Raw genomic sequence first — 14,725 nt, 5'->3', positions numbered from 1 at the left:
CCGAAATGAATTATTTACTTCGTCAGTTGATTCTTAATTACAAGTAGCGAAGAATTTTTTTATACGATTTCCTCCTGTAAACACAGTTCGTGTCCCCGAAACAATGTCCGAGACTTCTTCGCGAAGTTCTCTCCACTAAGAAAACTTTTGATTATCTAGTGACCTTTCATCAAGCGCTATCCTCGCGAATACTTTTTTGGGGTGGAACCGCTACCAATGAATCCCTTAATACAGGGGTGGGGGGTACAGCGCTGTGTTATCGCGCCGCTGATAGAGCCTTCGAGAGAGTTACTCCGGCCCACATGATTGATTTTTTTGTCGGAGACTGCACTTCTATTCAGATGCCTGAAGAACTCATAACGAGGAACATAGGCTTCCAAAAGAAGCTTTCCGCTGCGGTTGCTGAACAACCTTCTTGATTTTTCGGTGCTACGGCATCTGTGGCTGACAAATTTTTTGTCATCCGTCGCAGGTGGAAAACATTTTGATCGGCCATGAGAAGAAGCACATAATACTAAGAATTTTCACCAGATGTAACTCCAGATTAGAATTATAAAATATACAACAAGAAAAAGTTTACGAAAATACGTCAAAGAATGCACATTTTGGTCAATGACTGGACATTGGGAATTTCATTAATAAGGGTCCTATGATATGAAAAATTTTGGGATGTTTATGATTTTCATTAAGATTACGTTTTGGAAGAGACAAAATTACTGTAATCATTCGACAGAGACACCCATTGACAATGCATGATCACATGAAGTCTCCAAAAACAAAAATAAAACTATTCAAAATCAAAGTTTTACGAGAGGTTTTTTAATTCAAAAAACCTCATGGTTAATTTCATTGGTACAAATATTCATGACTCACAACAAATAATACAGTTATATTTCATATCCTTCATCATATTAACATGAAAAAACACGTATTAAAATAACTATTATTCACAATATGGAACAACATAACACGGACTCAGTCAACTGCTGATAGAGAACACTTAAAAAAATCTCAGGCTTACAGCATTAACAGTCACAATAAAAAAAATATTTCATTTATCCAATCAATACAAATATCTTCATAAATTAACGAACCTTTTAGATACATGAATGTACAAATACAAAAAAAAACTTTAGCAGAAGTTCGAGGTTGTGTGTGTTCAAGTCAATTTACGGCACCATAGCCTTTAAACAAGTCCACCAGACAACTTAAAAAAACACCGATTTACTCCTTTGGTTCGGTCTCTTGCTGTTGGAAAATAACAGCATATAATTACACATGAACACTTCACTCAACCTCAGCATGATCAAAAGGAAACAAACTGATGCACCACATGAAACTAGTTCATCATCACTTACCAATGATGTCAAAGATAATTATTCTCTTTCCACAATCACCATACAAGTCACTCACAAACCTCTGAAGGCTGCTCCAGGACAATATTATCCACTTTTTCTTAGGCAGGAGCACTCAAAGATATAGGCATACCTGCCAGTCTCACTATTTACCTAGGAACTGACTGACCCATTAGTTGTGCATATTGATGAGGTGGAGCCCTGATAGGAGCACCTGACGGTAAGTTTGCATTTCCTTGGCTCAATGTCGGCACCGTTTGTGGTTGAGATTGTGGCTGCTGAGCAGCTGGTAGACTTTTCACAGGTCCAATCGGTAGAACTGCTGAGGTCCCCATAGACATTAAACCACTAATACTGTTATTTCTCACCTGGCCACTTGCATCAAGGCTCATTATTGGAATGCAAAAAGTATTGCTGTCAGGACTCATACCAAGCTGACTTAATGAAATAACATAATTAATTCCTAAGCTGGACAGTCGAGCCATGACCCCTGTATTCTTTAAATCCACTAATGGAATGACCAATTCAGGAGGAGCACCAGTGGCACTACCAAACTTATGCACCCTTTTAATGTGATTGCTGAGTGCCAATTGGCTGGGAAGCTTGATATTGCAGATTGTACACCTGAAAAATAATACATTCATAGTGAGCATATTGTGATTGCATTTAGAAGGTACATCAAAACTCCTCAAACAAAATGTGTTTCAAAACTTCAAGTAAATTCGATTAATGGTCAGTGGTCACACTATATGGCACATACAAATTTCCATATTAGTTGCTGATTGGCATACAGTTTAAAATAAATGTTGAGTAAGGTTTAGTATAGTTCTTTTTAAGTTCGTCGTGGAACCTCATGAACAATAAGTTTTGATGCAGGCATTAATGATATCTGCGAATTTATGATACCACTTGAGATGGGACCATGTTGTGATGAAAAAATTGAAATGAGACTCAAAATCACTACATAAGCAGTTATTCAAAATTCAGAGAATCCCATAATATGTGCTTTGCTGAATATTATTACACTTCCACTTACATTCTTATATTTCCCACTTTTTGTTTTTGCACTTATTTTCTATTTAGTATTATAAAAGAATTTGGAAAACCCATTATCTATTGTCACTGAATCTCCAAATAACCAAATGTTGACTGCAGGGAATGTGTTCCCATTGCCTGCCTCTAGTATTTGTTGCAATGCAATACAACAATTCAAATGGAAATTGGAATGAATCAACCTTCACGGATAGATACATTGATGATAGGTATCAAAACAATAACATTTCATGCTCCAGATAGGAATCCCATAAGGATGGCAAGAATTAGAATGTCATTCCTTGCTGAACTGGCCTTATCAAAAATGTTCAACTAAAAAGGAATTTGAATTGATATGAACACGGAATATTATCAAATTAATTCACTTTATGGTACTTCAAACCTTTAACTAACTTAGCCCATATACCTTGCAATCATTCTTCCAATTTTTTGGAATCGGAAAATAGATGAGTTTTATAAAAGACTAAGACAAGAATGGTGTTCAGAAAATGAGCCTAAGACAAGGATGACTCCTAATCTTCTTTCAACTTGAGCCAATGCTAATTTACTAGGGCATTTAATAATTGCTTTGGTAACGTTTAATACAGTCAATTAAATAATTTTTAATTGCATACTAGGTTTTAGCTGACATTCAATTTTTACTGCTTAGTCACAATACACAAAACCTTTAATGTTAGAGAATAAAGATAGAGATTAAGGACTCTTTCCTCAAAAAAAGGGCTATAAAACTTAGTAAAGTTTTACAATTCACAGGAGGTACTTGGACATGGAGATTCATTAGAAATCCAAAATTTACATATTACTTTATTTCTCCAATCTTCAAGAATTCTGGGCTTGTTCTTTTGGGGCTCCCTCCAAGTTCTCCTAAGCTATGATCCAATCATAATTTGGACCGGAGAAAGTGCAATTGGCGAGCCAGCAAATTCGAGTACAGTAACAGAACCCCAGAAATACTCTAAGCCAAACAGAATAATGGCATGAGATAACTACCATGAGTATTCAGTTAACCATATTTCCCAGGTTGGAGGACATCCTTGATGATAACTCAATACTTTAAAAATAAATAAATTACTCAACTGAAAACTAAAGCATATTCCACCAATACTCACCAGGGCTTAAGTTAATGTAATCAAATCATGTATTTAAAGATTTGCTTAACAGAGTAAAAATGATCTTTAAACTGCGTAAGGGAAAAAAATTACCTAAAGTAATTCCTTGTCTGATGGATAACATGCATGTGTTGCTGAAGGGTCTCAGGTGAAGGAAACTGCTTGTCACAAAGTCTACAAGTGACAACACTGTTGCCACTAGGGGGATGTGCATTTTCATCAGTGAGGTCAACAGTGGGTGGTCGTGGGGGACGATCAGTTGGAGGTGGTTGCCTTGGTGCCGGTCTAGCTGCCACAGGAGCAGGAACAGCAAAACCTTGGTTTTCCTGATGAGGGGGACGAGATGATTGAGATATTGATATTGCACTGTTGATGCCACCAGGGGAATTTTGGTTAGGAGAGGAGGGTGCTTGGGAGTGGTTTGGTGGAGGGGATGGTCGGGCTCGTTGTACACCACTTGATCGAGCTGGAGATGCTCCACTAGCTGGGGTCACGGTGATCCCTCTTGTAGCCAATATGGAAGCCACAGCATTAGCACTATGCCCCTTGTTCCCTGAGGAACCACCTGGAGGTTGGCGGACGCTCAAGGTTATGGAGTCAGTCAAATGAATAGTGGATTCACTGGAAGTTGGGACACTTGCACCACTGGAATTAACTGAACTGTCACTACCACTTTCACCAGTAGGTGATGCATTGGCACCCTGAATACTCTGGATTACTGGGACGCCCTCTCCCCTCTGTTGAACAGCGATTATCTCACAGTCCGAATCAGTTTGCTTAGAAGGAATACCAATGCTATCTCTTTGCTGTCTTCTCTGTTTAGTTGGTGGCTGACTTGGACTCTGCTGAAGCTGACTCTGTAGTTGCTGTTGATTTTGCAAAGCTGCTTGGTGATGGTACCTTAAGTTGGAAGAATTAGCCGTAGTACTCTTTCTCTTCTGAGCAACCTGCTGCAGGGAAGGAACTGCAGCACGAATCTGTTCCTGCTGGCCTTGCTGCATCAACTGATGATGTGACTGTTGGAAAAGCTGCTGATGGATTTGCTGCTGTTGGATCTGCTGCTGCTGGAGTTGTTGCTGTTGGAGTTGTTGCTGTTGGAGTTGTTGCTGTTGGAGTTGCTGCTGCTGATAGTGCTCTTGCTGCAGATTTTGCATTGACTGCAGCATTGAGGAAGTTTGAGGTAACTGCAGCCTAGCCTGTTCCAGCTGTGCTTTCAAGAGCGACTGATTATATGCTTGTTGAGAGCTAGACATAGCGTATGTACTCTGAGGCATCATTGCGGCACGGGGGGTCTGTTGAATATGAGTGGGCAATTGATTTGGATAAGGGGGAGGAGGCATCTGGTAGCGCTGTTGTGTTTGCATTGGTTGAGTATATGCAGAATATCCAGGTTGAGGTTGAGAGCCAGGAGGATAACCCTGGTGCATAGTCTGGTACCTTGCATTCAGTGCTGCTGCAGATGCAGCCAAGTGATTGGATGCTGATGCTGTGAATGGGTTGGCCGTAGCAGAGGGTTGAAGGTCAGGTTGATAACCTGAAGCTGGTATTCCTCTTATGTAAGAAGTACCAGGAATCGTTGGCAAAGCTGCTGTGGTTTGGGGATTACTCACTGCATGAGAGGTAGGCACTTTGTACAATGCAGGAGGTGGCTGCATAGGAACATTGGCCGTACTACGAGACTGGGATTCATTGTTCCTAATATTCGGAGGACGCATTAAAGGTGGCGGCATTGTGTCAGACACCCTGCCAGGAGGTAGACGAGTTTGAGGAGATTGCTGTGGGGCTCCACGAGCAGGATAACTATTTGCAGCCTGAGGTGAATCCGAAAGTACTGCCGAACTAGAGGTCGAGGGCGAATTCCTTTTTCCGGCATCTTGCTCATGAGCTCTAGATACCGCAGATAAAACTTCACTCCTAGGTTTAACAGGTGTTGCATTTTGTAATGGGTCGGAGGATCGTACGCCGGTGGGGGAGGGGAGAGGAGGGGTTCGAATATCTGCAGATGGTGATGGTATGGATGGCGAATTCGACAAATCACTAAGGGAGTCTCTACTGGCATCCTTATCGGATGACTCTCCATGTTTCGTCCTCACTGACCGTAAGCTGCTTTTCTTCTTCCTCTCATTGAGAGTTGCCGTTAAGTCAACGTACGGATGAGATTCTTTAGAATGCACGGCCAAGGCATCAGTGCTAGCACATGCCACAAAACATATCGGGCATTTGTAATGACCACGGCACAGACAGTGATCTTCGAGCGCAGTTTGATCTCCAACGACCGTTTCGCCGCATGCTTCACACAACATGCGTTGCTCTGACACCCTATCCGGGCAAGAAATGGCTGACTGTATCATGGAGTTCAGCGCCGCACTTATAAGAGGAGGAGGCCCATCTTTCTCTAATCTTTCGATGGGAATAAATTCAGATTGTACAGCTTCACATTCTGTTTCACTTGAACTTAATCCGTTTTTGTCACTGGCTACCTCAAGCGTACTCTGAATGACGGATGGTGACTTGCTTTGCATCTTTTCCATCTCACTCTCGGCACTTTTCATTTGCCGCATGATGCCTTTGTCTACAATCTGTTCTTTGCTTGCGTTCGAAGGTGTAGCATTGGACTCATTCACTTTAGAGGAAGCCTCAGAGGTTTCATTATCTCTTAACAGAATGGAGGACTCATTTAGTTCTGTACGGATAGGAAGAGAATCTTTCGCTTTTGGTGCGGACGATTGGGTGGCATCCGAGATTTCGTCACCATCGAGTACAAGTAAGGGACTGCCTGGCTTATCTTCCAACTTATTTTCCTCTGCCTTGCCAACAAATCCACCTTCGATGCTCTTTTCCTTGACACAATCCCCCGCCGGAGAACTTATCTGGTCATCTAAAACTGTAGCATCGTTTTCTTTTCCCTCTGGTTCTCCAATAGGTCCTTCTATCGATACAGCACCTGAGCTATCTAACAGCACCTCGGGCTTTTTATCTTCAACTGGCGATCTAAGATCATCAGCATTCTCAGGCGTTTCAATTCCTTTAGTTGACGACTTCACGAGCTTAAAAGAGTCCTTTTTATTGTTAGAATTGGTGCACATCAACCGGAATTTCAAAGGCGACCTATGGCTTGAGACCGTGATTCGTTTTCTTGCGACCTGGAGCCTACCCGAGGGAACAAATTCAGGGTCTTCGCAAACGTCCTCTTCCTCCGGAAGCCTTGTGAGTTTGACTTTGGGCTGCGAAAGATGCAATAACAAATGACGATGAAAATACAGCAATGTAGAAAAGCTCCTCCCTTTACATTTCACACAACAATATATCTGCGTACGCTGCTTAGATACTTTTTGTGCTTGTAACTTCGCTGTCTTCTGTGGTGAAGAGGGCGCTGGGTGAGCTAAGTCCACACCTGACAGCACTTTCGGCAATCGAGATAATCCCTTCGCTCGAAGTAACCCTGAATCATTCAGACCATTCTGAAGGCCCAAAACTTTCTCCGGTAGTTTATTCTCTTGCAGCGAATCTCCATCCACTTCCTCTATCTTTAATTTTCCCCTTTTCCACTTCTCCGTCAGTTGTTCTTCGCCTTCTTTACCTCCAACACCTACAACGAAAAGAAAGTAGAGATTAAATCATTTGACGAGGAATAAACCATATGCAAGTCATACTCACAGTCAAACCATAAGTAAATACTAAGCGATATGAGTAAGTTATTTCCTCACATAAAAGTTCGCCGTTATTTCAACTCGCTTTCAAAAAGAATGCCATTTCGGCGTTTACCGTGACGGGCAATCCAAAGGAAACCAGAAAATGCCTCGGATAAAATAAAATAAAACTCTATACAATGATGACGTCTGATTCCGAAATCACCGGGCATCGTTCACAGGGAAAACAACGTCAAGAGCGCCGTCACCTGACAAATGACATGTCTGACCCTGATTTATCAAGAATGTCGATGAAAATTACACAAGAACTCGCCATGGGAGGAAAAGAAACGTTACGCGTCTTTAACGCCGAAAATGGGTCGGTTAAAGAGGGAAACCCGGATCCAGCGATTGTGCCTTGAAAGCATAAAAAATGGGATCCATTCCAAATAATTATTGTCCTAAACATAACTCCGCTTCATAACTGAAAGTTGCATCCAGGGTCAATATCAGGAGAGAGACTTCGGAGACCAGCTCTCGGTCACGAACGACGGTGAAAATGGTGCAGTAAACCTATTGGCCTATCAATTAATATTTTCACCCCTTACAGGAGTCGCTTATGACTCCCAGTGAATTATGCCTGATTCGCCAATGGAGCACACCGCATTACCAGGGTCTGGGACCACTTTCGCGCAAGATTACAAGTATTTCATAAGCACTAACAAGAGATTCATCGTTTCGACTGGAACGATTAGTTAGTTAGTGTGACACTGATTGGACTTGCTAGCCTGCGTCATATGGTGGCTTAAAGATCTGTATTCTACGGTCATCGCAAAATATTTTCTCCTAATAGCATTACCCTTTCCTAAAAAAATACCAACCAAATTTACTGGGCCACATCTTCAACAGTTCCAACACAGGCATCTAGTTGAAAACGTGAAAAGTAATCTTTACATACCTTTTAAGCCCAACAAGACCACTCAAAAGAGGTCGCTCTTTATTCGGAGCCTGTTGTATAAAGGGAAAAGAAACAACAAACACATGACTCGTAACAGAAAGATTCATAATGAATCGAATAGATACCGAAGTTCGACTCCCCATAGTTGGCTAGTCATGTTCACACTGACCGACTGTTTCAAATTACTTGGGTGATATGGCGCCTGTAATCTATACTACTGTAGTGCTGTATTCTACGAATGCCGACAACATATTTTCTCCTATATGTGACGATATGCTGTTTCTCCTCCAATTATTTGAACTCACAACAGCACCATAAACATGACGGTAACAATAAAATTTCAATCGCGCAATTGGTTTCAAAGTTTGAAGAGTTCTGCGTTGCTTAAAAAACTTCTTAAAATTTAAAGGCATGTGAAATATGAGGGGAAACGATTTTACGTGAAAAATGGAATCTATATAAGAAAAAAAATTAGAACAAGAAATAGTGATGGGCAGAGGATTTTCAGGAAATGTAATCCCCCGTAAACATGAGTTATCTGTTATCCTTTATGCTGTATTGAATTTCATTGCTCATTTGGACGATAGAGCTCTTGGTATACGATCTAGGAGGTTGTAAGTATCTGAAGGCGCTGTTTCTGAGTTTTTAGAGAGGTCAAAGTTCCGCCATCTTGGTTTGACAATTTTTGGACTTAGTCTTTGACTGATATTTTGATGTGGCTAAGTTTTGTTCCGAAAGTGAAATACATTAAGTGAAAAATGCTACCACAATCATTATTATATCGCCGGTGATTGTCATCCGATTTTTTCAATCATTCGCGATACTTCTATGAATGTATTAAGTCGGTGTCAGTTAGCCACTTTACTGGTAAGGATATCCTTGAAAATATTCTTTATTACTGTAATTGTTAGATCTCCGTTGGCTATAATAAAATTAGATATCAATATAAGTGCAGGTAAATGACTAGCTACTCTCGTAAAATTTTATTTTCAGCTGAGCTGGTTGTAGAACGTAACCGTGGTGATTGATAGTAATTTTTCCTGGGAAAATATGTTTGAGTCATAGCTTCGCGAATCCTACCTATGAAGTAAGAAAAAAAAAGGTTTACATTATGCGTGTCATTGTTTATTTTCATGTCGTAACGAGTGACCAAAAATGTTTCGAAATAGTGAGCATTAGCCTTTATGGGGTTGTCAGTGTTCTGGTCGAAGTGGGCGTGGCTTGTCCTACCCAAGCACCCCCATTCCAGCCATACTTCGCTTCGCGCTCGAAACCACTGGTGCCCCCTCCAGATATTTACAACCCCCTTGTATACGCTACTGTTTTACATATGGGACCTCGACATATCTCAGTGCGGCCAACAGTTGGAAACATTAAAAGTAATTTAATGCATATGACTACCTAATTTTAAATTTGGCGACGAAAATTATTTATATTATTTATTATATTATAATCATAATTATAAACATCAGCCTGCCGGTGGTAACCTTCCAATCCAGGAAACCAGTTGAATTTCTCACACAAATCTATCCTTCGATCATGAGAAAGCCTATGAACTTCGTCATTACAAGAAGTGGGCTGGGAGTAAATAGAGGGTCACGGACTAATCTCCGAAAATTTCCGATGTCTGACTCCTTTTTCTAAAAATCCTGACCGATGAAGTTGCACTCCTTATTGCAGTAATGCAATGCCTTTCTCCACATTAATTTTCCAGTAATAGTTCCCCGTCGATTAAGTTGGAATCACTAAATATACAGCAATCGTAAGGAATAGCGAAGCGAACAAGATTTAAATGAAGGAAAATTTTTCCTCCAAATTGAGCGTCAATAATTTATTTCGTATGCTACCTGTAGTGATTCATCAATTTGGTCATCGAACGATTGCTCTAGTAATATTTATGCTCAAATAAAAGGTTTACACAGACCTATGTGAAATTCATAATTAAAGAAAACTATTTTAACCGCATGGATGACCTAACACCCCCGGCCACACGCCTTTTTAGGCGGCTTGCGGGGTAGTATGTAGATAGAATTTTTTTCAGTCGAGTTTTCAATTCTGACATTTTGGGTGTCTGGGTACGTATTTCATACGCAACGCTCCGCACGATTTCGACAAAAGAATGGAAAATATAGATAAATGACAGCATGGTATATTATATCTAGTGAAAAGAGGGGAATTATGCAGGGTTTGAACAAGCAGTAAGCATTAAATACAGCATTTGACCTAGAAAAAATTCCGCTTGAATGAGGAAATTGATCCAAGAATCACTAGGTAATCTAAGTAATATAGATAATGTAAATAACATACATATAACGAAATAAAACCAATATAGAAAATGTATCCGTACGTGATGCGCATCAAAGTTTAGCTAGGAAAATATTAATTATGCTTCCATAAAACGGAACAAATATTCTAAAAAACAAAATTAATCTTCTCCCACTAACTCAACCATGGGGTCGATTTTCAACTAATTACTTGCCACGACATTAAATTTCTGGAATATTTGATGTTCTCTTAATGACATGCAATACATAAAAATCATAAAAAATGCTTTATACGAGTCTCATTTAATGTCCGGTGAAAGAATTTAAAAGACAATTAAAGCTCAGCATAACGCAAGTTCTCATTTTTTATTTATGTTCTCATTCAAACATGGGTTTATGGGGATCATCTATGCGATAAAAAAAAGTTTTATTCAGTTACGAGGTTAACAAAGGTCTGTTCACACCTTTAATTTGAGCATAAATATTACAAGAGAAATCAATTAATGGCCTAATTGATGAATTGCTTCAGGCACCGTATGAAAGAAATTATGGACGCTCAATTTGGCAGCAGAAGTTTACTGCATCAAAATATTTTCAGTTTCCTTACAAATTTAGCATATGAAGTGATTCCGATGTAATCCATGGGAAACCATTAATGGAAATAGAATATTGTATTGAAAACAGATTTCTTAGGGGTTTCAAGGTAGTTTTTAAATTTTAATTTCACTCTGCCATGGTAACCTCTAAAGTTCTCCATTGAAATGAGGTAGATCAGATGCCGTGATACATCGTACGTGCGTCTAACGGTTAAGGATACTGAAGCGAGGATAAATGACGCTGATAAAGTGGTCAAAATTCACTCAAGTTATTAATATAGGACTTAAATCCTCTTATAATAACGAGGCAAACAATGTATTTTATAACATACATTTGTATTTATTTCCTAACGAAGGGCCTGTATCCATGAGTTAATTTGGCGCGTGACCGGCACCTGACGCACAATTTCGGACTCCAAATTTTTCTCTTGGTTATAGAGGGATATTTCCCATTCAATTCCCCTCCTGAATCCAGTATTGCGGGCAATACGCTACAGATATTTTTACAAGCCAAATGATAAAGATCTGAGCGGGCCGCTGTACCTACTCATGGAAAAAACATCGAACCCCTACCTTTCAGTCACACGTCAAGAGTATTAATACATAGCAGTAGTATTGAGAAAATTAATATAAAAGGAATATTAATATATTAAGAGTAAAAATGAGGTGCGATGACCTAAATAACATGAGGAAGGAACATAAGGAAGTCCACCACCTAACAGCCCCTCTCCCAAGAATGCTCCATTCAACAAGTCGCGAAATGCCCGCAATTTTATCCAAGAATGCACCAATATGACGCTCGAGGTAAACACCAGGATGCGTATTCCCTCACATTCGAACCAAAAAGCTGATTCCAGCGAGAGAATTCATGGGAATACGCAACCTACACCTGCATCGCAATCAGTAGAAGGAAGATAGCCCATCTGCGTAATGACTAATAAAGAAATGAAATAAAAAATACGAGGAAAACTACAAGATTTTTAGACTTGCATGAATAATAACCACCAAATCAAAAAAGGGTACGGATGCGTATCAAGTGTTAATAAATATTTTTTTTCAAATAAAACCTCCACAGGAAAAATTTTACAGGGTCTACAATCGAAAGGAAGAATAATCGCAATCGGATGAATCCGAAATTCGCTAAAGCCTTGATAGCATCGATAGTGAGAGAAATATATAAAAACAAAAAATGTACGGCTCTGAAGCAAGTTTTTAATGATAAAATATTTAGGAAAGATAAAAACGGAAAGTCATTGAAGAGCAAAAACGGGAACAAATCTTAAACCTTTAAATAAATTGACAAAAGTCAAACTCGATGACTTCATTATTAAAAAAGCGATCAACACGAGAAAGGAAAACATAAGAGTTATTACATGGCTGCCTAATAGATGCACATGATACACAAATTTTGTGCACCCAGACACGTGGTAAAAACTACTTGCCCTTCCGCCTACACAGCTTGACAGATAAGGTATCTCAAAGGGGAGAGATGCTATTCGTAAGTTGAGAAAAGTTAACTTTTTAAAAATACATGCACAAAAATAACATTTACGGATTGGAAAAATGTACATGTCAACAACAAAAATGTAAAAAATATAATCAAAATGGAAAAAAATTAAAATATCAGAAAAATGCAAATAAAAACGTTTCTGCTAACAATATCCACATGAAAATGTGTTAATCCATGCTCAAAATATAAGAGTAAACGTTTCTGCTAACACAAACGACACACTAGTCCCACAATAAAAAAGCACAACAAAATGTTTATATTGTTAACTCGCTGTTTGTGGTAAACATGGTTTGCCGGGACAGTTTTAACGCGCTTACGACGCGGTATATAAAGATGTGCTTTAACCGCATATTGTCAAAAACTCGAAAAAATTACCATTTGACGACGGATTTCTCTCCGCGACTTTTACTTAACCAGTCACAATACCAATTATGCTTCATGTTGGCGACGCGGAACTGGAATATCAAATGCTGCCAGACAGGCTTTGCAAGTCCACCGTCACAATTTCTTAGGAGATCTCGATCCTCGCCGTAACTTTTCAACACAAAGAACAACCACACGCCATGAAAGGTTCCAATTTTTATACTTACTGCCATCCATTGATTAATATACAGATCCAAGAGCACCAAAACTTCGATGGGGCATTCGAAATAATGCGATCGACTTAAATATCCCACAATACGCAATATATATATTGTAACATTCTAGGATATCCTGTAACATTGTTATCCACAAATCTTCCATATTTGCTATCGAACTGATGTTATAATTCCTATGAAAACTCCATCGAAAGTGAACGTGATACACAGAGAGTTCGATTCGACTTCTACGAAAAATAACAACAAACACTTACGAAGACCATCAATTAATGTAAAACATTCGGAATAGTAGAAACTCTCCCACCACAGCACCAAAAACTCGGAGAAAATGACACTATGATGAGACTTTTTCAACAACAATAAAACAATCTTGTAGATAACCTCCTATGATGAGAATTATATCACTTGATCTAACAGCACACCACAAAAAAACGAAGGACTTTGGCCCACAGCGCAGACGACATACCTTACGGACGGCTCCTGGCACCACTCCACTACGTAACACTATCGGTCAATCACTTCGCCCAACCTACATTCCCGCAAACAGTTACAAAAGAGACTGTGCTAGTTGACTGAGCGCAAGGCATTCGCGAACACACGTGATAAGCCAACAGAGGAACAGATCCGACCAACGCGCGTCGGTCCCCATCCCACAAAAATCACGCCGGAAGTGTTCATGACCGCGTCCTAGCCACGGTCGTCTGCTCGGATGGAGACAGGGAAGAGGGAAACAGATAAGATACACCAAGCATCTACACAGTTGCAGACGTGAGCGTCTACAGAGTAGTGCCGGACTATGAGATCTCCGAGATCCAGCCAGACACGCATTCAAGTCCAACGTCCGTACCCTTTGACCCATAAGTAAGATGGACTCGACTGCCCTCCCCCTCTCACTTCTGCCACTATCGTAGGGCATTTAAAGGCACCCCGTGCCACATAGTCAATCATTTGATTTCTCATGCGCCGGGAGTGCGTTTGGACGGCTTATCCTGGAAAGGTCCGTCGAAGGATGCAGTGCGTAACAAACATACGTGATGTAGTTAACTCAATTTCTCGTTAACAGCTAACCATTTGCACACTTTTTGCTATCTTGAAGTTAACAATTATTTACAGAACAAAAGTTACTATCGCCTGGATGACATGAACTAGACGAAACCTCATATTTTACAGACTATTGACATTACGAATGATAATGTTCCACGACATCTCTCCAAAAGTTGGCTTTATTGACAGTGCGGTGGCAGCATGGCAACGTTGAAGTTATTTTTTACAATTGACTTGCCGTGAAATGAAGTCGGTGCAAAGTAATGGTGAACTTACTCTAGCCCCTTCGTAACATATTGCATTCCATGATTTCGCGTGCTCGTATTAAATCGCATTCTGTCCGCACTAAGCACGCAGATGACGTTCCCTGCCACCAAAAACCCCAGTACAGCAACCTCTTTTTGCAAGTCCCATTTCAAATTAGGCGCGTAATACATCTGACGATTCACGTTAACTGGGAAGGACTGTGAAAATGCCACGGCACCTCAAGGTGAAAGGCATATGATCGAAAAAAAAATCGTCGCGAATTCCTTCGCAAGGCCTCGAAAAACATAAACGCTAACAAAAATAATGCAAACCAGCTGTAGCCATCTCATCTCTCGTGGATG

The 14,725-nt window shown here is 40.0% G+C and overlaps 1 protein-coding gene across 4 annotated transcripts in view; it reads right to left on the bottom strand.

Moving 5' to 3' along the window:
- Nucleotides 1-1,139: 1,139 nt before the first annotated feature.
- LOC124156023 overlaps nt 1,140-14,725 on the bottom strand; it is a 34,988-nt gene continuing 21,402 nt past the window's right edge. For all 4 annotated transcript variants that reach the window (XM_046530305.1, XM_046530308.1, XM_046530306.1 and 1 more), the window contains exons 3-4: nt 3,611-7,106; nt 1,140-1,979 (exon numbers count right to left, since the gene is read on the bottom strand). In XM_046530305.1, the coding sequence (XP_046386261.1) occupies nt 1,505-1,979; nt 3,611-7,106 (3,971 nt within the window). In that variant the 3' untranslated portion in view covers nt 1,140-1,504. The remainder of the gene's footprint in view (nt 1,980-3,610; nt 7,107-14,725) is intronic.

This window comes from Ischnura elegans, chromosome 3, assembly GCF_921293095.1.
Source record: "Ischnura elegans chromosome 3, ioIscEleg1.1, whole genome shotgun sequence".
NCBI lineage: Eukaryota > Metazoa > Arthropoda > Insecta > Odonata > Coenagrionidae > Ischnura > Ischnura elegans.
Note: the sequence above shows the minus strand (reverse complement) of the source record. Positions and strands in the feature narration are given on the sequence as shown.